This window comes from Eptatretus burgeri, chromosome 12, assembly GCF_056783735.1.
Source record: "Eptatretus burgeri isolate ZD-2024b chromosome 12, Ebu_testis_v1, whole genome shotgun sequence".
Taxonomy (NCBI): Eukaryota; Metazoa; Chordata; class Myxini; order Myxiniformes; family Myxinidae; genus Eptatretus; species Eptatretus burgeri.
The window spans coordinates 77,509,972-77,535,417 of record NC_140972.1 but is presented as its reverse complement, the minus strand read 5'-3'; the positions used below and the strand labels follow the sequence as shown (position 1 = coordinate 77,535,417).

At 42.8% G+C, this 25,446-nt stretch overlaps 1 protein-coding gene across 3 annotated transcripts in view; it reads right to left on the bottom strand.

Annotated features, from left to right (window-relative positions):
• The window catches only part of TNKS2 (tankyrase 2), a 225,371-nt gene that overhangs the window by 137,047 nt on the left and 62,878 nt on the right, over window positions 1-25,446 (bottom strand). For all 3 annotated transcript variants that reach the window (XM_085848622.1, XM_085848623.1, XM_085848621.1), the window contains one exon: window positions 23,249-23,343. In XM_085848622.1, the coding sequence (XP_085704748.1) occupies window positions 23,249-23,343 (95 nt within the window). The remainder of the gene's footprint in view (window positions 1-23,248; window positions 23,344-25,446) is intronic.

Here is a 25,446-nt window from a genome sequence, read left to right as displayed (position 1 = left end):
GGTGCCAGAGTGCGTGCTTCCCAGCACGCCGGGTGTGGATGGGGCACCGTGTGTGAGTGAGGCCGTGTGTGTGAGTGAAACGGCCAGTATGAGTGAGGCACCACGTGTGAGTGGTGTGGTGGCGATGGTGCCGGAGTACGTGCTTCCCAGCACGCCGTGTGTGGATGAGGCACGGAGTGTGAGTGAGGCACCGCGGGTTAGTGCCCCCGCGTGTGTGGGTGAGGCACCGTGTGTGGAAGAGACCGCGTGTGTGAGTGTCGCCGTGTGTATGAGTGAGGTACCGCGGGTGAGTGCCCCCGCGTGTGTGGATGAGGCACGGTGTGAGAGTAGTGAGGCACGCGTGAGTGAACGGCTGTGTGCAAGGTCGCTGTGTGCAAGGGAGACCGTGTGTGTGAGAGAGCGGTATGTGAGGGAGATGTCGGTTGGCATGCGGGAGCACGCAGCCGCATCTCCCGGTGTGAATGTGATGGTGTGGACTGTGTGCGTCGTAACACGCAGGTGTGCGTGGGTTGAATGGCGACGACGAAGGCGACAGAGGAAAGAAAGCCGAGCAGCGGCTGTAGTTGTTTCGAGGACCGTGCCGGGTTCACCCAGCAGTGAGCACGCGGTTCGTGCTGTGCAACGCACGAGACCACCACGTGCTCGCTTGCGAGAGTGAAGTCCCGGTCCGGAAACGCACGCGGTGGATTTGCCGATCCCGCGGACGGACAAAGTTTAGGCAGGTAAACGGATTTGGACCGGACGGGTTCTCCACGCGATCGTGTGTGTTAAGCTCCAATGGGCAAAGCACATGTGTTCGCGTGGGGAACCCCTCGAGACGTGGGGCTTGTTTTTTTTATGCGCACGGTGACGTCATGGCTGCACGTGGGGTTGGAATCCGGCAGGAGGGGTATCTCTGCCGGATGGTCCCGTCCAAGGAGGGACGAGGAACACGTGCAGCTGCATGACGTCACGGGCAGGTGCAAAGTGCGCGAGCTCTGAGTTGCCGCGCATGAAAAAAAAAAGCAAGCCTCACTTTCGGGTGTACAGGATTCCTGGGCAAGGGGTGGAAGACCCCCTTGACCTGGGCACAGGATGAAAACTAGTTAGGGGGAAGGGTTAGCTTAGCTAGACCGACTTCATGGGGCAGGGGTAAGTCCTCATGGAGTCCGTGGAATGGATTAGTTAGAGGGATTGTAGCCAGATTTAGGTTGGGAAATAAAATGGGATTATTTTGGAGACAGAGACAGACTTGTGAATGTGTAGAGGGGACGTAGTTTAGCTACGTAGTGTTAAAAGGAACGTGCTGTAGTTTAAGGGACGACGTGGGAGCACGAGTTAGTTAGGGGATGCAGTTAGAAGGATGGCAGAGTTCAACGGTGAGTGTGTGGAAGAGTTGGTGAGTGAAGTGGAAGCATGAGGTGAGTACTTGTTGAGTGAGTGAGGCCAGCGGGTCTGTGTGAGTGGAGTGAATGGGGAATGCATGGTGCGATGAGTGATTGGGGGGAGGAGTGACTCCCGCCCAAGGGACCCCGGGGTCAGAGTAAAGTGAGTTAGGGGGTTAGTCAAATTGAAAAATGGAGGTCGTTTTGTTGTTGGTGGGAAAGTAGGCTCGAGACCCATTTGGAGGGGTGCAGGAGCCCTGTTGACGGGCTTGGGAGCGTGGCTGCGAAAGGTGAGTATCGCTGAGTGGGTACCCCGGGCACCAGGCTAGTCGGCCGCGGTAGGCCATGGGCCCATGGGGGGCCGGGATAGCGTAGTGGGCACGGGTGCGCCTGCTTGGTGCGGGGGCCCGGGGCGCCATTAGCCGCGTGGGCAGTGTTGTGGGCACGGGTGACCCTCGGAAAGGGGCCCGGGAGGCCGGCCTGCCACGCGTGCGTTTCAGGGGAGGTGCCATGGGGGACACTCCCCGGTGTTAGGGAGCTGGTAGGCTCGGAGGCAGTGTAGTGCCCGGGGGTGCCATAGCGGGAGATTCGGCAGAGGGTCGTGCCTGCCAAAGGGAGCCACGTGTCCCAGCCAGGAGACCGTGTGAGGGCACGGAAAGAAAATTGGGGGGCGAGGCCCGAAATTGTGAGGACACCAACACAGGCGACGGGAATCTGGGTTGTTAGAACCAATAGTTTAAGCGAGAGGTGCTTGTTGAAAGCCCCGGGGTAGTTTAACAGTTAAATGGTTAGGGTAGATTAGGAGATGTACCCCTCCGCACCATCCATCCCCTCGCTGTCGTTGTGGGCCGCTGGACCCACTTTGGTTAAGATCGCCGAACTCTGGGGAGGCCATTCTGAGGCTTCGTTGGGCCTCGACACAGGACGTTAGCTCTCCCTTATTCCACTCCGGGAAGGGAACGTAGGGGTTGGGAGTAGGCTAGGTGACAGGATAGGTTAGCCGAACAAAGACGATAAAGGGGGTTAGGGGACGATTTATAGAGGGGAAGTAAAAATAAAAACAACAAAAAAATAAGTTGGGGCTAAATTGGGGTTTGACAAATTAAGGGAGTGGGTATGAACAGTGACAGGCAAAGGCGATAGGTTGGGAGGGAGACAGGTAGGTAGGTCCGAGCCCACCCTCCAAGTGGCCAGCACCACCGCACTCCCTCCACCAACCTCCACTGAACGGCAAGAGCTGGCCAACTTCATCGGCTGGCCGTGTTTTGCTTCAAGGCGGAGGCCGGCCAACTTCATCGGCAGCTGTTGTTTTGCTGCAAGGCCTGTGCCATCGGCTGGCCGTGTTTGCTTCAAGGCCTGTGCCGGCCAGTTCATCTGCTGGCTGTTTTTCTTCAAGGCCTGTGCCGGCCAGTTCATCTGCCGGCTGTGTTTGCCTGCAGCGGCCTTCTTCTGCGGGCTGTGTTTGCCTGCTGCCTTTGCCATGCCATGCCCACTGCCCCTGTTCACCAGCCCCCGTTCAATTTTTGCTTTGCCCCCCCCTGTTCGTTTCCATGTGCGCCAGGATCTGAAAGCAACAGTTTGCAAGCTGCAAGAACTGCCCTGTTGGCAGCTACAACATGGGCCTGCAGTGGCGGCCCGTGCACCGTGTTTGTGTTCATGCATCCATTCGTTGTGCTCATTGCGTGTGCCACTTGAGCTGGCACGGAGACTGCGTTGTGCGGCCCATGCACCGTTGTGGTTCACTGCGTTCAGTTCAAAAGGGAAGGCCTTGGACTGCGTGTGAGCAGCCAGCCACGTTCCCTGTCACCTGCATTGTTTGAGCCAGAGACTGCATGCGGGCAGCCTGGCTCCCTGCTGACTGCTTTCTTTTTGCAGAGTCAATGATCCTGGGCCATGGTTTAGTGTAAAATTTGTAAGTTAAGGTAAGATGTACTGTAAATATGAGTGCGCCCCCGGCATGTATGTCTTAGCGCCGGCAATTTTATTTAAGTCGTCCGTATGAGTGAGTTTGTTTAGATAGTTACGCAGCCCTCAGGTTATTTATTTTGGGGACACGAATACCATGAATGTCGCACTCAGGGATCCGTAGGTAAAGTGTACTAGGGGAAAACTACACATGATGGCACACGAAAATTTGACGACTCGGGACGAGTCTGTAAAAAGGGAAGGGGGTAGTGTTGTGGTTACCAGATTCGCAAACCACCATTCAGGTCCCTTAGGTGAGGTATCTCGGTAAGTGCATGTGTAGTTAGGCCCAAACCCGTTGTCTAGTGGGAATACATGTCATTTATGCGTGCTGCGACTCTTCAGGATAGCCGTTTTTCTTTTACTATCTTTATTTTGGACCAACCGCCATTGTTACCACCACCAACCACAACATCAACCACCAACCACAACGCCGCTTCACCACAACCGCCACGACCTTCACGTCACACCTCGCAACCGTAGCATCGCCACCGTTCTTGCCCCGCTGTGGGTACCGGTGTTGGACTCGTGCAGGGCGCCCGTCGCACAGCGTGTACAAAATCACGGATTTTGTGCTTCAAAAACGGATCAAAAACGACACACGCCCACTTTTTGCCGTCCAATCGGTGAGCGAGGGGCGAATTGGCCCCGCCCCCAGGGCGATCGATATATGCAAATTTGTGGATCAAAAAGCCTTCACGCCCACTTTTTCTCGGGCCAATGGGGAGCGAGGTGAAAGGTCAAAGGGAGGGGGTCAAAGGCGAAGTTACGGGGGGATAAAAGGACGGTGTTCGTCAGTCACCAGAGAGTCGCAAACGAGAACGAGAAGGAGTCGAGAACGAGAAGGAGTCGGAACGGAGGGGACGAGTGTGGAAGACTGGAGCCCGAAGCCTGCAGTGGCTGGAGAAGCTGAAGAGAGTCGGACGAGGGGGTGCTCGCGTCGGTGCCAGGAGCTGCACGCCCGAGGGAGGCCGGCAGCGCGACCTGGCCGAGGTGGAGACGCACACCAGGGATAATAAAGATCCTCTATACCCCGAGCATCAGCAACCCCCTCCTGTTTCCCCCCGCGCTGAGATAGTGCGACCAAGGGGGCCCCGTTCCCACCCCCTGCCAGGCACTGTCCACGAGGCCCGCGGGTTGCGGGGCCATCGCCGCTCCGCGTCTCATCACCAGACGGGTAGGCCCGACCCGGTCTCGGCCTCAGGCCGCCTCATTCTTGAGGTATTTCTTTTCCTTGGTTTTGGGTATGTGTTGTCGGCGCCGTCTGTGAAGTAGAATTGTATAAGTGTTGCCGTGTGCTCGGTAGTCGGTATTAGCTCTGCACTGTGTTTTCACTTTTATGTTTGCTTTTTGTGTAAATGGAATTGTGTTTTCTTTTTTTGTGTGCATTTGGTGGAATTGTATTTGTGTGCTTTCCGTTCGTCGCGAATAAATGTGCTTTATTGTTGAACTGTTCTCCCGCTTCGCTTCGTCTTTTCCCCCATTGAACCCTCATCTTGCTTCACGTAAAGGGTTGGTAGTGGGCTGAATACGCCCGATAATTAATCGAACCGTCGAGGTCGACGATAACACCGCTCGGTTATTCTGATAGTACGGAACGGGTCGCTTAAGTGGCCCGTGTCCGAAGTCGACCTGCGGCGAGGTGCGATCGCCCGGTCTACCCTCCGCGTGGGTACTTAGGTAGGTCGAATTTGGCGAGCAACCCTATCCCACGCGGGGGCTGATTGGCTCGATCGCGGTGAGACCGAAAGGTCCACCCGTGACTGGTTCCCGGCGTTAGTCCGAGAGGGTCACGACTGGATTGTCCGTCCGGTGGGCGACGTGCCGCGATTCGAGTTACGTGGCCGTTCGCACGCCGGCGGGCGCGAATACCGCAACAATATATATATATATATATATATATATATATATATATATATATATATATATATATATATATATATATATATATAAATACTATAAATACTATAAATATATATATATATATATATATATATAAATACTATAAATATATATATATATATATATATATATATATAAATACTATATATATATATATATATATATATATATATATAAATACTATATATATATATATATATATATATATAAATACTATATATATATATATATATATATATATAAATACTATATATATATATATATATATATAAATACTATATATATATATATATATATATATAAATACTATATATATATATATATATATATAAATACTATATATATATATATATATATAAATACTATATATATATATATATATATATATATATATATATATATATATATATATATATATATATATATATATATATATATATATATATATATATATATATATATATATACATATGCTATATATATATATATATATGCTATATATATATATGCTATATATATATATATATATATATGCTATATATATATATATATATATATATATATATATATATATAAATGCTATATATATATATATATATATATATATATATATATATAAATATATAAATGCTATATATATATATATATATATATATATAAATACTATATATATATAAATACTATATATATATATATATATATATATATATATATATATATATATATATATATATATATACATATACATATATATATATACATATACATATATATATATATATATATATATATATATATATATGTACTAGTAAAGGTGCCCGTCTTCGACGGGCATCACTGGCAACATATGGTAAAAGACAGATAGCATGAATGTATTTTAAACAATATATGATATCATTTTTATCCATCGATTATCTTTCAGGTTTTCCACTTCGATGACATTACCATGTTGTTTAGTGACTACACAACGTGTACCATTCGTGAGTTCCGGAAGATCCATAGAGCACATTGAAATTACAGGGCACCCTACTTTAAAGTGATCCAAAAGGCCGGATCAGTTTCCTCTACATATTCCTATCTTGTAGATTTTAGCTGGTCAGAAAGTCATGGTTTTGTGAAGAAACTACGGCACATGGAAAGTGCAAATTAGTCAGGTATGAACTCAACTGTTTTCTCCCCAAATGGAGCGTGATTCTATGAGCCGAACTCATCTTAGTGGTCTTCTAAAAATTTGGAAACATTTTTATTTCTTTTTTGTGCAATAATTCTTCCCATTTTGCAAATGGAGAACATGAACTGTTGAACTACCATAATCATCAAAACGAATTTTGAGGGGCCTCTCAAGGAAGACAATAATAGCATTACTATATACGTCGAAGCTTGTTTCATTTCATGCAGTAACAAAAATCTGATGGTGGAACAAAAAAAGCGGCGTGCCGAAATATATATATATATATATATATATATATATATATATATATATATATATATATATATATATATATATATATATATATATATATATATATATATATATATATATATGTATGTATATATATATATATATATATATATATATATATATATATATATATATATATATATATATATATATATATATATATATGTATGTGTATATATATATATATATATATATATATGTATGTGTATATATATATATATATATATATATATATATATATATGTATGTGTATATATATATATATATATATATATATGTATGTGTATATATATATATATATATATATATATATATATGTATGTGTATATATATATATATGTATATATATGTATGTGTATATATATATATATATATATATATATATATATATATATGTATGTGTATATATATATATATATATATATATATATATATATATATATATATATATATATATATATATATATACATATACACACACACATACATATAAATATTAGATATATAGACACATACATACATGCATATAAATATACATATACAGCTCCAAAAAAAAAATAAGAGACCACTCCAAAAAAAATTTAAATCAGCATCTCTACATGTATGGCAGCCATTCCATTCCAGTATTTGTTGAATTCCAACACAGGCACACCTCATTCTACTTGGTGAGGTACTGATTAGGTGATCACTTGAACCGAATATTATTTAACAAGGAAAAGTATAAAAAAAATCACTGCTGTAGTCATCACTATCCTCTTGCAGTAGGACCAGCTGGATGGCAAAAACAGTGCGAGTAGTACCTCAAAAGTAATTGGAATCAAAAAAATAACTATTGGCCATGCCAAAAGAGTTGAAAAAAAAAATTTGAGTGAGGAAAAGAAGGGTTCCATTCTGGCTTTACTGGCAGAGGGATACAGTGAGCGTCATGTTGCTTCCATCCTTAAAATTTCAAAGACGGCGGTTCATAAGAACAAGGTCAAGCAGCAGACATTGGGGACAACAAAGCTACAGACTGGCAAAGGGTGAAAACGACTTTCCTCTGACCGGGATGACTGCCAACTCATTTGAATGTCACTCAACAACCGTAGGATGACATCAAGTGACCTACAAAAAGAATGGCAAATGGCAGCTGGGATGAAGTGCACGGCAAAGACAGTTCGAAACAGGCTCCGAGGGGCAGGGCTGAAGTCGTGCAAAGCTAGAAAAAAGCCCTTCATCAATGAGAAGCAAAGAAGAGCCAGGCTGAAGTTTGCAAAAAGACCACAAGGATTGGACCATAGAGGACTGGAGTAAGGTCATCTTCTCTGTTGAGTCCAATTTTCAGCTTTGCACAACACCTGGTCATCTAATGCTAAGATGGAGACCTGGAGAGGCCTACAAGCCAAAGTGTCTCGCACCCACTGTGAAATTTGGTGGAGAATCGGTGATGATCTGGGGTAGCTTCAGCAAGGCTGGAATCGGGCAGATTTGTCTTTGTGAAGCACTCATGAATCAAGCCATGTACAAGGTTGTCCTGGAAGAACACTTGCTTCCTTCTGCTCTGACAATGTTCCCCAACTCTGAGGATTGGTTTTTCCAGCAAGACAATGCTCCATGCCACACAGCCAGGTCAATAAAGGTGTGGATGGAGGACCATCAGATCAAGACCCTGTCATGGCCAGCCCAATCTCCAGACCTGAACCCCATTGAAAACCTCTGGAATGTGATCAAGAGGAAGATGGATGGTCACAAGCCATCAAACAAAGCCGAGCTGCTTGAATTTTTGCGCCAGCGGTGGCATAAAGTCACCCAACAGCAATGTGAAAGAATGGTGGAGAGCATGCCAAGACGGATGAAAGCTGTGATTGAAAATCAGGGTTATTCCACAAAATATTGATTTCTGAACTCTTCATAAATTAAAACATTAGTATTATGTTGTTTAAAAATGAATATGAACTTGTTTTGTTTGTATTATTTGAGGTCTGAAAACACTGAATCTTTGTTGTTATTTTGACCAGTTGTCATTTTCTGAAAATAAATGCTCCAAATGACAATATTTTTATTCAGAATTTGGGAGAAATATTGTCAGTAGTTTATATAATGAAACAAAAATGTTAATTTTACTCAAAAACATACCTATAAATAGTAAAACCAGAAAAACTGATAATTTTGCAGTGGTCTCTTAATTTTTTCCAGAGCTCTATATATACACACACACGCATGCATACATACATACATACATACATACATACATACAGAAATACAGTTCTATTCTTCAGACTAATGTGGTGGGTGGCAGGCACACAAATTAATTTTATTCATTCATTTATTTATTTATTTCCTACAACTTGGGGGATTTTTGGCAGCAATGCTTTTTGTCAGTTTCATACCAATCCGAAGTTCCCATGAAGGAATAAAGAATGAACGAGTGGATCAATGTCAAATATAACCACTCACTGAAGGTCATTCATAAACCAGCTGGATTTTCACTGATAAACGCCAACAATAATTCTCCTGAGACTAACCTGGTTTCAAAATCTTTAAGATTTCTGCCTTGAGCTGGATTTCAATTCACATCCTCTGGGATGCAAGTCTTGTGCATGTAACCAGTTTTAAATACATCAAGGAACATCAGTGGTCTGAATGATGTTCGATTCTTTATCTGCAATGCTGTTGCGTGCATCATCCATCCCTGGCCATCCGTTAAATACCGGCTTTGTTCTCCTACTCAGCTTGCATAGTGGCAGCTGTTGCCATGACAACTGTTGTCTGCAGCCTTGCGTCTTAACATTTTATCAGCCAGCATAGGGTGGGGGCATTCTCTGGCCATGGTTGATGTCCAGTCATGCTGCTGTGTGCCAATGGATCGTCTCAGCATGTTCTCACACACTTGATGCTTCGCTTCCTCTTTCAATATCATTGATGTTGTCCTGACAGAGCACATTCACTGGCCCACAAACAAAAGCTGTTGATACGTTTACTTACGACCTGAGATGCAATCGTATAAAGGCACAAACCTCCACAATTTTTTTTTTCCTTATATCGTTCTCTCATACTGTTCAGATTATTCCCTTTATGTGCTTAAATTTCAGATGTGTGGCAGGAGAATTATAACCTCCAATATACTCAGTATTTTTTTAGCCGAGACCATTGTTAAAGGGACAGGAGAGGATATTGTAATCAGTGTGCATGGCTGTGTGTGAGTCTGCATGTAAATATAATTTAATAAAGATAGTGCTATTCTCATATCGACTGTAATCTATATACCCTGGCGAGGCTATGCATTATTAAATGCTCCGTCTTGGTGAGTCAGAGTGTTTGCTTAATTTCCTGTAGTGTCAAATTGTATTTGTTCAGCAAATAATCTGTTTCCACACATTCAATGCCACATATTCAACTTCAAGTGAGATGACGTGAATATTGTTCAAGAGTAGGAGGTGAGTCTAAAAGCAGCAAAATATAAGAATAAATAAATAAATCTAATAATCTTTCAATGAGTCACAAAAAAAAAATCTGCATAACAGATAGCTTTTAGTAGTCAACCAACATGCTTCTGTTGTGGCAGAGTGCTCACAGCTGACATGCTCCAAGGCTGCAATCAGTTTCACAGGGAAATTAGATAGTCTCCTTGTAGTGCAGCACGTCACAATTATGGTATATGCTGACATTTTAAATCAAGGCAAATTTGCTTTCCTACTGAATTCCACAAAACAGTTCATCGGAAAGTGGCCTTTCCCCCATAATTCCAGTGGCATTTTGGAACCAAAGTAAAATTACAATAATAATCCAGATGGTGTTTCGCAATGAATTCAACTGAAATTTTGACAACTAATTTGAAAAATAATGATGAGGAAGATCTCAAAATGCAAAGCCCGTCCACGTCCGCTTTGTACTCGAACTAAACTTAACAAAAACTACAGTTTAAAAGAATTGTACATTTTATTCACCTGTGTTCTCCCTTCTCATAATAAAGGTTTGTTGGAAATTTGATGACAAAAGCTCAAATGGTTAAAAAAAAAAACTAATGGTCTGGACAGACAGACAGGACACACACAGACATGGGCGCATGCAAACCCCCCCCCCCCTACCCGTTACAGCTGTACGAGTCGGTTCTGATAACAATAAAGCATAGCTAATACATTTGCACATATCTACTTAGCTTCAACATACATAGGTTAACATGAATGGGGATCTAATTTGGTACAGGGGACGTAATGCTCAGTCAGATGAACATCGAGATCATGAAACAACACTACCTGGGTTGGACAATTTGCACTTACACAACAGATTTAATTTAATTTATATTGGCACATTCAAAGTTTATTCGCTCAAACTATGATGGGAGAATATTGGAAAATAAATAAATAAAGGATACAAGAAGAAGCTATGGCAATTGACAAGAAAGGTAGTAAATGAAGTGAGTTTAAATAAGGTGCCAAAGAGAAGCAGATTAGAAATATCGGTCAAATATAAAGCAGAGGAAAGTCATTGAAGAAATAATAAAATCTAAGAAAACGTTCAGTAAAGTACCAAGTGGATTCGTGCCAATTCATATCCAACAATTCAATCATTCTTCCAACCATTTCAAATCATTATTTTTGAAGACACCCACGCCGCCACCTCCTTTCTCTCCATTTCCATGATAGTGCCCTGTCCCAAACTTATTCCCTGTCCATTTCCACAGATTCTCCTCATCCAATACAGGTGAAGATATTTTAATGAAACAAAGTGTAGTCCGCACATTAGTTCTTCCCGCCACTGGGTGTGAGGTTTTCTTGATTCCGACACGAGATGTCTCAGTGCTACGTTAGTCAAGATGGCAGAGGGCAGCACAATGATGTCGGTGATGTGAAGCGTGAAACGCTGGAGATGAGATGACTGGAGATATGAGAGTTGGGTGCACCATTAAAATCCTGAGTGTAAGAAACGGTCAATGGAGTACCACCACAAGGGATCACCAGCCGCGACAGGGAACCATTAAATTTTCATCTCTTCCCCAAATTTAAGGCACAATTTCAAGGAGAACATTTTTTTCTTCCGACAATGATGTCATGGCTGCTGTGAAGCGATGGTCAAGTCAGCAGGGTGCACAGTTCCATTGTGATGGTTTCACAAAACAACTCGAATGTTGGCATAAACGTGTGAACCACAGTGGTGATTATGTTGAGAAATAAATATGTACCATGGTAGAATAAAGGTTGATATTGTACACTACCTCTCCCTATTCCATCTCCAGGTGCTGCACATCGGTGACGCATGCCGAAAGGGCATACTCATTTTTCACTACATTTGTTTTTCTGTCTGTTTGTTTGTTTGTTTGTTTGTTTGTTTGTTTGTTTGTTCGGGCGATATCTCAGCCATCCTTTGAGCTAGAAAGCTGAAATTTGGGCACAATAGTGAACAAGTGCTTTGGAAAAAATATTTATTTTTTGATTGATCAATTAATTACTTAATTATTATCGATTTGTTCAGTATTTATTTATTATTTTCTTTCTCATCTGAGCAATATCTCAGGCACCTTTTGGGCTCGGAAGCTGATATTTGGAAACAGCGAACAAGTGATTTTCTATAAAGGGTATTTTTGATGTATTGATTAATCAATCAATCAATTATTTACTTAATTTTCAGAAAGTTACAGATTCAGATGAAACAGTGGTGGTTTAGGTATGCTATTAGCCAATTAAGAAAGTAATTATTTTACGAATATTATTTATTTATTTTAATTACGCAATTAATCAATCAATTATTGTACACCGCTCCCTCCAAATTCCGCCTTCACGTGCTGCATGGCAGCATCGCTGGGCACCGAAGGTGCCACAGCAATGTCGCGCGTTAGAGGATATGTTAGTTATTTATTTGGCATGGGGGTGGTGTACAGTACTTGGAATATAGCTCTACTTGCTCATATTTATATCTGTTTTATTCAAATATCTTTACCTGTTTTGGAGAAAAAGAACAGGAGGCATTGCTTTTCGACACATCCTCATAATATATTTGAATGCCCTTTTTATATCTGTTTTTAAAAATTTATTTTATTTTCTTTGTATGGCTGGAAGTATTCGTAAGGATGGTGATGCATGCAACAACTCAGATTCTCACTTATTCAATGGCCCATGCATGACAAAGCAAAGGCCACATCGAGATCTTGCCGATTGGATGCTAATGCATGCGCAGAGAGTCTCCAGTCTACTGTGCCAATAAAAAGGATTGGAAATGTACAACAGCCTTGCAGATCCACTAAAATAAATAAATAAATAAAAAGCAGGAGCAAAAGCTTACTAGCTGACCCATAAATAATAGTTAACCTCCACTGCCACTTTGCATCTGTGCAGGGAGAAGGTCCAACGCAGATATTGGCTGCTCGTTCATTGAACATCGTGCTCTTTCTTTGAACACGACTGTGCCAGATGGTCCGAAATGCACTTTAAGACGTACATTACATTCAAGGTCAAAAATTTGGAATAAGTTAAGTGTTATTTCATTTTATTATAGTTTAGTGGATTGTACTTGGGGCAGCTTAAATTTAAAATTACACTTTTACCATTCCCTGTGGTGTTGTACTGGTACAAAATACTCATTGCAACAAGTACACAGTATTCAAATGGTCACACAATTCCACACGATGGTATTGCCGGGGTTTTGTAGCAGGTCACAAATCTTACGCACACTTTCTCATTACAGTTACATCATTGTTTAATTGCACATTTTTGATTAAATGTTTAGCATACCAGGCTCTGCTCCATCCACCAAGCAGGAGGAAACAAAAGTTTTTGCCAATTGGTATTATCTCTGGAAATATATTTGAAGTGGAGAGAGTCGACAATATGATTAGGGGATGGCCAGCATGTGTTCATAAAAGCAAGATATTCAAGAAGCATGCTAAAGTTTAGGTTGTTCAATGTTCACGCTTTGTGAAGAATAAATCAAATATTTACAAAATAACTATTTACATTTAACAAATAAAATAAAATATACTGAAGGCAGCATAAAAATAAATAAATGTCAGCTTGCAAAACAGAAGCACAAGATGTTGTGAACTTGCTTTGAGAGGCAGTCGGTACTTAATAAAAAATAAAACAGCACTCTGGTGGAGCAGATCCTCACCTCTCGCTCTTTCTGAACAAAAATACCATCATTAACCAAACACACCATTATGACCCAAATACCCGAATCATCCATGCACCTTATTATGTCACATGCAATGCCATTATCTGCAGCGAAATTGATTGATTGATTAGAAGGGTATTTAACGTCAACTTTTGCGCACATCAAGGCGAAATTGCGTCAATGAAGGTGAACATGAAATTTTTTTTCAAATTATTGCTGTGGTTTTGAGGAGTCCCAAAAAGATCCTTGCATATTTAAAGAAGTTATTTCAAAGTTATATTGTTCAATTTAACTGTCTAAAGTCCAGATCTGCATAGATCTGCGTTGCAATTGTATAGTTAGAAATCCCATACGTCATTTTTCTCATTCCACATTCTTTTCTAGAAAACCATCTCTCGCATATTTTCTTCACACACGAACACATTATCCGAGAAGCCCCCAAAACCCTTTCAAATCGCTTGAAGAACACCTGTGACAAAAGATTGTGCCAAAACTGGAGGCTCACAAGCAGATTCTCTTCACGGGCATCTCAAAACAGCTTCAAAGAGGTTTCTTAAGTGTCTGCAAAAGGTTATCACACCAAGACCCAGCTTGAAGGCAGCTCCTCCCATGGACAAGGGGAGAGGGCAAAGGAGCATGGGGGATTTGAGGCTCTATAAAAGGCAACACGTAGAGCATCTGAGGAGAAGGGCACAGAAAGACAGAGATTTGAAGCTTTGCAGCTTGAGAGGGTTACGGCCTCTGTTGGGGCTTGAGCGATTATTATTCGCACTAACGAGTGGCTCTTCTCATCCGCTCCTCTCATCCTTCCCTCTGTCATTCCTTTCGCTTTGCTTCACCCGGTCACGTTCTTTCTTTCATTCTGCTTCACGCTTTGCCGATTCATTTCTCGTAACACACATTTGTCTTCATCATTCATTCTTTTCTGCATCTTCCCTCATCACTGCTCCACAGGAAAACACAGGTGCTGGGGCTCTGCAAGGAGGAGGAGAGCGGAGCGTGGAGGTTCCCGGTTTCCGTCAGGCCGTGGGAGCCAGTCAACAGGTGAAATCAAAATAAACCCAAATTATTGAACTGTAGTCCCAAAAACACACACATATACACACACACTTATTATAATCTTAACATATAAGCAATTGCCTGAATTCCCAACTGCACGGATCATCAGCTGGGTACCGTTTTTCATCAAGGTTTCAATCCTTTCAGGTTTCGATCCAATAAGGTGTTGACTGTGGAGGGTCCATTCTATCACCATCTATTTCTCTCTATCCTCATCTCATCTTCTTCACCAATCATTCATCCCATCCCATCATTCTTTTCCAATCACTCATCTCCATTCCAAATGGAATACATGATGCCAACATATTGTACTGTATCGTGTTGAGTCATTGATAAGATTCCAAAAGCAGGTCTGTCACGTAGGGGATAATTTGGATTCATAAATCTGATACATGCTGTGATTGTTGCACATATTATATCATTCCATTATTTTCTCTCCCTGTAAATATCTGTCTGTCTGCCTGCCATTGGAAATACTTGAATTATTTATTACTGCCACTAAAGGCCATTTCTTCAAAAAAAAAAAACTGTCCCCTGACATTTTCTGTCCATTCCAATGGCAGCACAAGACTGCTGAGGCATTTGGCCAGTTCAGATTCACTATCCAAGTTCAATCTCAGATGCGGTTCCATGACATTTGTTCCACTCAGCCAACTGATGAAGGCCTGTTGCACATAACCACCAGCATGGTTCCCATGTTGCCTCGCTTAACTCACTGGCACAGTAAACTGACCTTGGAAGCAAAGATACAGCCAGAGTTGAGAGTTGCAAACAGTGTCCATGAACTCTGAAACACTCCATCCTCTCAAAGTTATCCAGGGCAATGTTCCTGTCACACTGGTGTTAAGGAGTGGGATTGGACCTGAGGAGCGGGTGACCAAACCTCAAAGCTAAATTGTGGAGCGCGCCAGGTGAAAATATGTCGCGGTGGACAGACAAAGGAGCAAATACCACGATAATCAGCCCTTCGTACTAAATTTGAGTGCAACCGGTTGAGATAATATCCACCGATTAGAAAATCATAGCTTGCAGCTGGCTACTGGAGCAATGGCTCCTGTCATTGGGCCTACCTGAAATTGGGTACGGAAAAGCAGAAAAGTGGAGGTTTGGGTAGCAGAGGTGCATGACTAATGCCTAATAGGGTTGAATTGTTGACCACCAGTGAGTAACAATCTGGGCTGGGGCATTCTGCAGGTGGGATCTGAAGAGCTGCCATTGGGTGTTGTGAGCACGGATGATAAAGCAGAGCTGGAGGCTCCAGATTCCATGACCGTTCCTCTGGGCGCCACAGCAATAGTCCAGGCATGATTGTGGGCTCACCCAATCTGACAGGACTATCATCAGCTGAACGATGTCACATTGAAAGACTATCCCCTGCCTAAAATTGACGATACCCTCAATGCAGTTGCGAACTCAAATTGGTTCTCAACCACCTTGAACTCTACAGGTGGGGATGGATAAAACAGGGAAAGAGAAGACAGCATTTTCCACAAGTAAGAGACAATGTCAGTTCACTGTGATGCCGTTTAGTTTGTGTAGCACCCCCGCCACCTTTGAGAGACTCATGGAGTGTGGACTGAGCAGTATGCCATGGTAATCATGACTCATGTACCCAGATGACATCCTGGTGCATGCTAAAACTTAATGATCCATTAACAATTTGGACCCAGTGTTTGGGTGCCTCACACAGGCAGGGTTGAAATTGAGCCCCAGCAAGTGTACTTTCTGAAAGAGGTGGCCTACCTGAGTGGTAGAGAAGTGGCCCACACCTCATAACATCAGAGGTGTAGCGATTTTTGGGATTCTTCTCCTACTATAGGCGTTTTGTGGCAAAGTTTGCGGAAATTGCAGGGTTCTTCACTGGCCGATGGAGACAAGGACGCAAAAGTAGGGGAAGGTACAGGAAACAGGATATCCTGAGAGAACCTTGGAAAAAAGGTGCGGGAAATTAGGATAATTTTCACACGGTGTTTCCAGCACCAATTAGTGGATTAGGCTGGAAACAGACTGCAGGGAGGGTCACATTGGGACCCAGGGTAGTGTGCACAGAGGACCATCAGGCATGCAGGAGGTGGCCAGAGAGGGCACCAGAATGTGAAAGGCAGGAGATGCCTCCCCCCTAATCGTTAAATAGGTGTAGTAAATCAGGTACCAGTACACCAGGAGCACAGATACCAAGTTTAAAGAAAACAAAGAGGGCACAGAAAGAACATTTGAGGGTTGAGCCAAAAAACTGGAAGAGCACCAACGTGCAGGACAACAGGTAAATTGTTTGCGTGGAACCACCGTAGATGGAGGGATTTCCAAATGATCAAAGAGAAATGTATTTTTGAGAATTTCAGGACAGAGTAGGCATGCTTCATATTTGTACCATTTTTTAATGTCTTCAGCTGCTGGAGTCACGAGGTAGGGTAAGTGCATTTTGTGATGACCCATTGTTTTAGTATAGGGGTAGGCACACACCCTCTTGTCAGATCAAGCCCGATTAGATCTGTGACTTGCTACAGGTACCACGTAAACCTGAAGTAACCTGTTTCATAGTCGGGTTGTCGGCAACAAAACCGTATCCCCCCCAATCAGGTTTTCTGGTGAGGAGGATGCATGGATATGGACACCCAGCAGGATTAAAAACAAAACCTGTGAAAGGATAGAGGAGCTCCATGTGAGCAAACGGCCATCCATTTCTAGTACCCAATTGGGTCTGTGGACGTCCTCCTGAAATTGGGTTACTTTTTTATGAGGTTGGTGGTAGGATTTGCACTCGGCCACAGTAATACACTTCATTCCGCAAAACCCACAAATGCAAAGAAAACTGAAAACCCACTCTGTGGGAGTACCACCTGTGCTGCTGCCCTTCATAGTGCAGCTCACCGGATGATGAGATTGATGCACAACCTTCGGAACAGCCATTCTTTGACAGGAGGAAAAGCACGGGGTAAACTTCCTGGGTCAGATTTTGGTGGTGTGTGGCGGAGTGGTGCTGAGGTGTCGTCCACCAGACGGCGATGTCCTTTGGTCAACCTGAGGCAGTCCCTTCAGGTGGATGCCTGGAATATCCTATCCCTGGGAGGATGATCACCTGTCTCTGTTATCATATGAGCTCAAGAGTTTGAACATCAGTATTGCAGCACTCTCTGAGGGTCGGAGACCAGATCGTGGTGAGATCAGATCATGGTGGGTGGTTACACTTACTATTGTTCTGGTCGCTCTGATGGTGACCATGACCAAGGAGTTGCTGCAGCTGTGTCCAATGATAATTGAGGTAACACCAGTCACCAAGAGTATTATGACACAAAGGATTCGTCACTCCTTGGTTATAGTTTCCCCAAGTCTCTGTTTATGTTCCGACTGAGGCGAGTGATCTCATTGTGAAGGACGCATTCTATTCCATGCTGGAGTCTGGTTGATCATTGCACCAGGCGAGATACTTCTCTAGTCTTGGGGGATTTCAATGCATCAACTGGAACTGATAGGGATGGTTACAAGAGATGTCTTGGTCTCCATGGGTCTGGAACTGTGAACCAGAATAGCACTAAGGTTCTAAATTGGCAAGAAGTCATGGACTTAGGGTGGCTGGTTCATGGTTTCAACACCCACAGGCTCATCGCTGGACTTGGTATTCCATTGCTGGTGGTGGGGCAAAGGAGATTGATCATTTCCTCGTTCATGGGCACTGCAGGATGATCCAGAACTGCACGGTCTACTGGCGTGCTCAGTGCCTCAATATCGACCACAGGCTTGTTGTAAACAACTCTGAAGTTGCAGCTTAAATCCGGGAGAATGGTACCATCCCAGCCTCGGCTGGGTGTTGGCAAGCTCAAGGTGGAGAGGGTAGCTGAGGAGTATGTTAACAGGCTTGTGGGGATTTTGGGGGTCTGGATGCTTTGGGGGAATCCTGAAGAGTTCTGGAGTGCCTTCAAGTCCACTATCCTTGATGTTGCCGGTGGATGTCTTGGAACTCACCTTAGGGTGAAGAAGAATTTGGTCTCTCAACGGTCACTGGATACCATTGACCAGAATCGCAGGGCCAGACAATGCCAGAGCTAGAGCTGAGGCATAAATCTGTACGTGCACTAAGGGTGGACAAGGAGGCCTATGTGAGAAGAATGTGTGAGGAGTAGAGAATCACATGTGATATAGTGATTCTCATCCTGCTTACAAGGGAATTCACGTATTGCGTTCCCCCAAGCCCATCCCTCGGTGTACTGCAGTTAGAGCGGAGGGTGCTCGGCTCTTGACAGAGTAGTCCGAAGTGAAGGCCTGCTGCACCGGTTACTTTGAGCGGCTGTACCAGGCTGATCCATGACATGTTGAATTGGATGTCAGGGATGTGACTATCCCTAATGCTGACCCTCCAATCAACTGAGATCCACCTTCGCTTGTGGAAACACAGGCTGCGGTAAACCGGATGAAATGGGGTAAAGCTCCTGGGTAAAGCTGCCATCAAAATGGGCTAAAGCTTCAGCATCCATGCTGAACTTCTCAAGGCTGGTGGAAATAAATGCTATACTCGTGTCATTGCATGCAGTTCTGTGCTCTGCCTGGAACACAGGCATCATCCCAACTGACTGGAAGAGGGGCCTTGTTGTCCTTTGGAAAGGGAAGAGTGATTGCCAGGCCTGCAACAACTACTGAGGGGTGACGCTGCTCTCAGTGCCAGGCAAAGTCTTTGCTCGCATAATTCTTGATGGGTTCGCCACCATCTGCTTGAGCATCAGCACCCAAGGGCAGTCAGGCATAAACCAAAGAGGTCAACGATTGACTGTAGCCTTCCTCTTCTGGTCTTCAGCGAACACAGACGAGAGTTTCAGCAGAGGCTGCTTGCAGCCTATTTTAATCTCTGCAAAACGTTTGATTCAGTGAATTGGGATACCCTCTGGAGGATTCTTATTCTTTGTGGTGTGCCACTAAAACTGATCAATCTGATGTCTGAACTGAACTCAGGTACTGAGAGCGCTGTGAGATGTGGTGACACCATCTCCAACTTATTTCCAGTCGTTACTGGAGTTCGTCAGGGGTGTGTACTGTGTACTGGCCCCCACTCTTTTCAGAGCTTGTATGGACTGCCTTCTGGGGAGGATGTCGGAGAGATCAAGCTGCGGTGCATCATTTGGGAATGTCAAGATCTCTAACCTTGATTTTGCAAATAATGCAGCCATCCTTGCGAGACTGGATATCCGGTTGGGGGCCCTCGTGGTACTGAATGAGGAGTTGGAGCCGCTAGGACTACGGATTTCCTGGTTCAAAACTAAGATATAGGCTTTCAATTATATATTGGATGCTGTTATCTTGTCTGTACCTGTTTCAAGTGAGGATGGTGAGGTCGTGGAGAGATTCACTTACCTTGGCAGTAATTTCAGCTGCCCGTGAGCAAGAGGTCAATAGACATCTGGGTCAGGCCTGGGGAGTCATGGATTCACTAGATCATGGGGTGTGGCACTGTCGGTACCTGTGCAGGACGACGAAAGTCTGATTCATTCAGGTCCTTGGTGCTTCCAGTCTTGCTCTAAGGATGTGAGACTTGGACTCTGACCAGGGATCTGAGACAGAGACTTAATTCCTTTGGTACCAGGTCTCTTCGAAGAATCATTGGCTATCGCTGGTTACACTGTGTCCAAAGAGCGATTGCTGAGAGAGACTCAAATGAGATTTGCTAACTGCATAATCCGTGAGCGTCAGCTGCAGCTGTCGAGGCATGTGGCACGTTTTCTTGATGCTGATCCTGCTCACCAGATTCTCTCAGCAAGGGAGCCCCACGAGGGGAAAAAGCCAATGGGCCGACCACGTGTCTCATGGTAGCAGCAGGTTGATCAGCATTTCAAGGAAATAGAGATGGGCCAGGCATCTGCCTGGGGGATGGCCAGAGGCCCCTGGAGTACCAACGGAAAGTGGATGCAGCGACACGCGACTCCGGCGCATGCTCTGATACTTGACCTGACCTGAAGTTTCACATCAATCAGAGAAGTGATTAAAGAGAGAGAAAAAAAATTTAAGAGCTAATATATCGAAGTGGACACATGCGCACGAATGTTATAACAGTCTCACAACCCCTTCGGGCGAGACCAAGTAGCGGTACAAAGTATACCATCCCCATGCAAATAAATAAATTAATCCTCCAGCGCGAGACATTGCCAGAGCATCAGCAATGCCACCGTGCAGCACATGGAGACGGAATTGGGAGAGAGCGGTGCACTTCTGAGGTGAATGTGTACAAATGATCCATCCATCCATTGGGACCATACTCTGTGCAGAGCGTTGGTGCTGCCGAAGCAATCTCCTTCGCTATTGGGCGCAATCCTGGACGGGTCGCAACTCCAACACAGGATACCATTTTGCCAACCTCAGAAGGATGACAGGCAGAATCAACCCCATCTGGTATTAATTCAACTGGTGAGTGGGAATTGAACTCAGGATCCAAGGATCCCAAGTCCACCACCCTAACCATTAAGCCAACACCAGGCATAGTACAAACGATACCGAGGTAAATTGGTACAAATTATACCTCGGTTGTGTGTACAAATGTACTTCTGAGGTAAATATGTATAAAAGATACATCAAAAATACCCATTTCTAACCAAATCACTTGGTCACTGTCATGTCCAAATATCAGCTTCCTCGCTCAAAAGGTGCCCAAGATATTGCCAGGATGAGAAATAAAATCAAGTAATTAATAAATCGATTATAATTATGTAATCAATTCATCAATTGATTCATCAAAAAATAAACAAAATACTTTTTTTGCCAAAGCACATCTTCACTTTTGTCCCCAAATTCCAGCTTCCTCGCTCAAAAGATGGCTGAGATATCACCCGGATAAAAAAGAAGGAAATTAATTAATCGTTTAATCAATAAAATGAACAATACCCTTGATAGCCAAATCACGAGTTCACTGCCGTGTCCAAATATCAGCTTCCTAACTCAAAAGGTGCCCGAGATATTGCCCAGATGAGAAATAAAATAAATAAATAATAAATAAATAGATAGTAATCAAATAATTAAACAAAAAATTTTTTTAACAACATTTATGCCAAAGCACATCTTCACTTTTGTCCCCAAATTTCAGTTTCCTCGCTCAAAGGATGGCTGAGATATCACCCAGACAAACAAACAAGAAAACAAGCAGTCATAGACTGGTACTTATGAAATCGTCAACTTGACCTCTGACCTTGTCTAATAAAAGCTGTCTCTGGAGAAGGTAGTGACGCAAACCAGAAGTTTCTACGATGATTCTGTACCAAACCATCAAAAATCGAATGTTTTGGATGTTTTACCTCACTGTGACCTTGACCTTTGACCGATTTTGACCAAAATCTAATCAGCACAAGCCATTGCCCTCCTGAATCACGTGGTGTAATTTGACATTGGTATCTTCTTCCGTTCGAGTTATCTGTACCAAACCATCAAAAATCGAATATTTGACCTCACTGTGACCTTGACCTTTGACCGATTTTGACCAAAATCTAATCAGCACCAGCCATCACCCTCCTGAATCACGTGGTGTAATTTGACATTGGTAGCTTCTTCCGTTCTCGAGTTATCGTGCCTACAAACAAACAAACAAACAAACAAACAAACAGAAACGGAAGGCATCAATATACTTTCGAAATCTTTAGATTTCGTAAGTAACAAACAAACAGAAACGGAAGTCATCAATATACTTACGAAATCTTTAGATTTCATAAGTAACAAACAAACAGAAACGGAAGTCATCAATATACTTCCGAAATCTTTAGATTTCGTAAGTAACAAACAAAGTAAAAACTGAGTACTCCCTTCCTTTGGCACCCGGCGATGTCATCATGCATCGCTGGGATATGAAATTGGGAAGGAGCGGTGTACAATAGATTAGCAAATTCAATTTTTGAAAGTAATCAAACAGGTTCAATCTACAACTATGAGCAGAAAATAACAATGCAAAAAGTTGTGCATTTTATTGTAATTACAACTATTAAGATTTATTTTATTTTGCACCAGATTATGTGGTATTTTACACACGAACAATCTGCCCAGTAGAAATGAGATAATAAAACGTAGCAAGCACAGAAAACTATTCAACTCCTATCCATTAATTACATAAAGTTATTAAAGCCAAAAATTAATGAATATTCTATAAAATAAAATAAATAAATAAATAAAAATTTGCAATGCTTAAATATAGATTTGATTAAACGCATTTCTTTGGACGACTGCCAACATCCGTGCAATGGAAAGTGAGGCATTTACAAAAGAGCTTTTGTAAGAAAAGCGAGATGAGTTTCCGAAGCAAAAGGCATGAGAAACTAAGAGCAAGCACCAAACCTGAAAGCAGAGTAACTGTGGTCATTTCTTTAGATTCTAACAGCGATTTTTCTGGAAAACATGAGATCACATCCAGACAAAGAGGCTACACAAAGCAAAAGACATTTCTCACCCCTTGTCCTTGGCGTGTACATCAGCACCATGTTGCAGCAAAAGCTGTACAATGCGCACTCGGTTGTAGCCAGCAGCCAAGTGCAGAGGTGTCGACTGCACGTACAGCATGGAAGGGAGACAGACAGAGAGCTGCACTGTGAGCATGACTTCATTCCCATGATTATTGCCATGGTCACAAAACTAGCAACACTGCTCCTGCAAAATGTCAAGGAAGTAAAACCAGTGAATTTACCCAAATTGGATGGGTCTCGAAAGGCAGGTAGTAAGGTTGGTGTGCCAAATTACGAGGATAAACTATAATCAACTAGAAGGGCACTCGTGAGAGCGCATTCCTCCACCAAGCTGATTAGTTTATGTTTTGTATCGCACCGATAGGTCAGATCTAGATTTGGACCCGAACTAAAATTTAATCAGCTTGTTCTTGTCACCTAACCAACTCATCCACCAAGTTTCATCAGAATCCGTCTATAACTTGAGATACCATGCTATTTATCGTTTTAGCCCACACTCAATGATGAAGAATCACTGAAATTCTCGGTTCCGGATTCGGATCTTCACCAAAATCGAATCAATTCTTCCTTGTTACATACCCAACCTGTCCACCAAGTTTCCCCCCAATATTTCCACAACTGAGAAATTTTGGTCACAAGCAAACAAACAAACAGGGGTGAAAATGTAACCTCCGTCCACCTTCTGTGGGTGGAGGTATTTTATTAAATTAATGAGTCAACAATAATCATGTCAATAATATATATATATTTTTTTTTAAGTATTTTCCATACTTGGGAGGCGATCCTTTCAATCACGATATCTACATTTGCAGCAGCATTTAAATGGGCATAAGATAAACAGAACGAGATCTCGCTTGGGCAATTTAACAAATTAGATCATTTGAAGCTGCACATCACACCAGAGAGCTGGATTACAAGCCAGAAAACACTGCACACTCGAGTGGACCTGAATGCACATTAAACCAACACTGAAACGATTCAAACCAATGTGGGCACAGCCCAACGAATACACAAGCTGAGCCATACATTTGAAATTTTTGCTCTGAAATGTACCCTGAAGAATGGTGGTCATTAATTTTGCATCAACCAAAATTATGCACCATGCTCAACACCAATTAATTTCTATTTTTTTGAGCAAATATACATTGGCCACATCAAGGGGTGGCCGAGTTTCTGTGTTTGACTATAGGTACTGGGAGCAATGTTGTAAGGATGGGCAGTAGAAATGCGAGATGGGGACAGGGAAAGAAAGAGATCTAGAGTCCAATGGGTCCACACAGTAGTGTACGTGGGTCGACTGAGGCTTCAGATATATATGTATATATATATATATATATATATATATATATATATATATATATATATATATATATATATATATATATATATATATATATATACATACATACATATATATATAGGTGTGTGCGAGAGTGTGAGTGTGAGAGAGAGAGAGGGAGATGTCAAATCAATCAGAAGAAAATTGGTGGTGACCTTGACCTTTGACCTATCGACCCCATGTAGAAACTAGAGGGGGAGCACTCGGGAGAGTGCAAAACCTCCGCCGCCAATACTGCTGGGTCACTCAAGTGAACCTTATTTATATCTTATTCATTAAATATGATGTCAACAGTGCTGACAGTTATAGTTCTTTTCTCCATTTTTTTTTTGGGGGGGGGGGGGGGGGTTGGAAATCACTTAAAACATGTAGAAATGCAAAAAAAAAAAATTCAAATATTTTTTCAAAATGCCCGCTATCGTGGACATATTGGATTTTGGACCAAGTCCAAAATTTAATGGCATGATCCTTGGACCATACCTAACCCCCCCCCCCCCCCCAAAACCAGGTTTCGTCGAAATCCGTCGAGGAGTTTTTCCGTAATCCTGTTCACAAACAAACAAACAAACAAACAAACAGATAGGGGTGAAAACAGTAACCTCCATCCAATTTCGAAGATGGCGGAGGTTAAAAAATGGAACTAGTAAAAATATATAAACAAGAAATGTGCATAGCACGGTACTTGCGAAATTCCCAAAAAAGTTGCCTTGGAAGCAGCAATTTGTCAATTTTGAAAATTTGACCGATCAAGTATTTTATCTGACCTCTGGTAGTTTGTACATGTTGCTGTGTTTGAGCCTGGGGAGTAACTGCTGCAATCTATCTGTTCAGGTTCTTCCCGACATT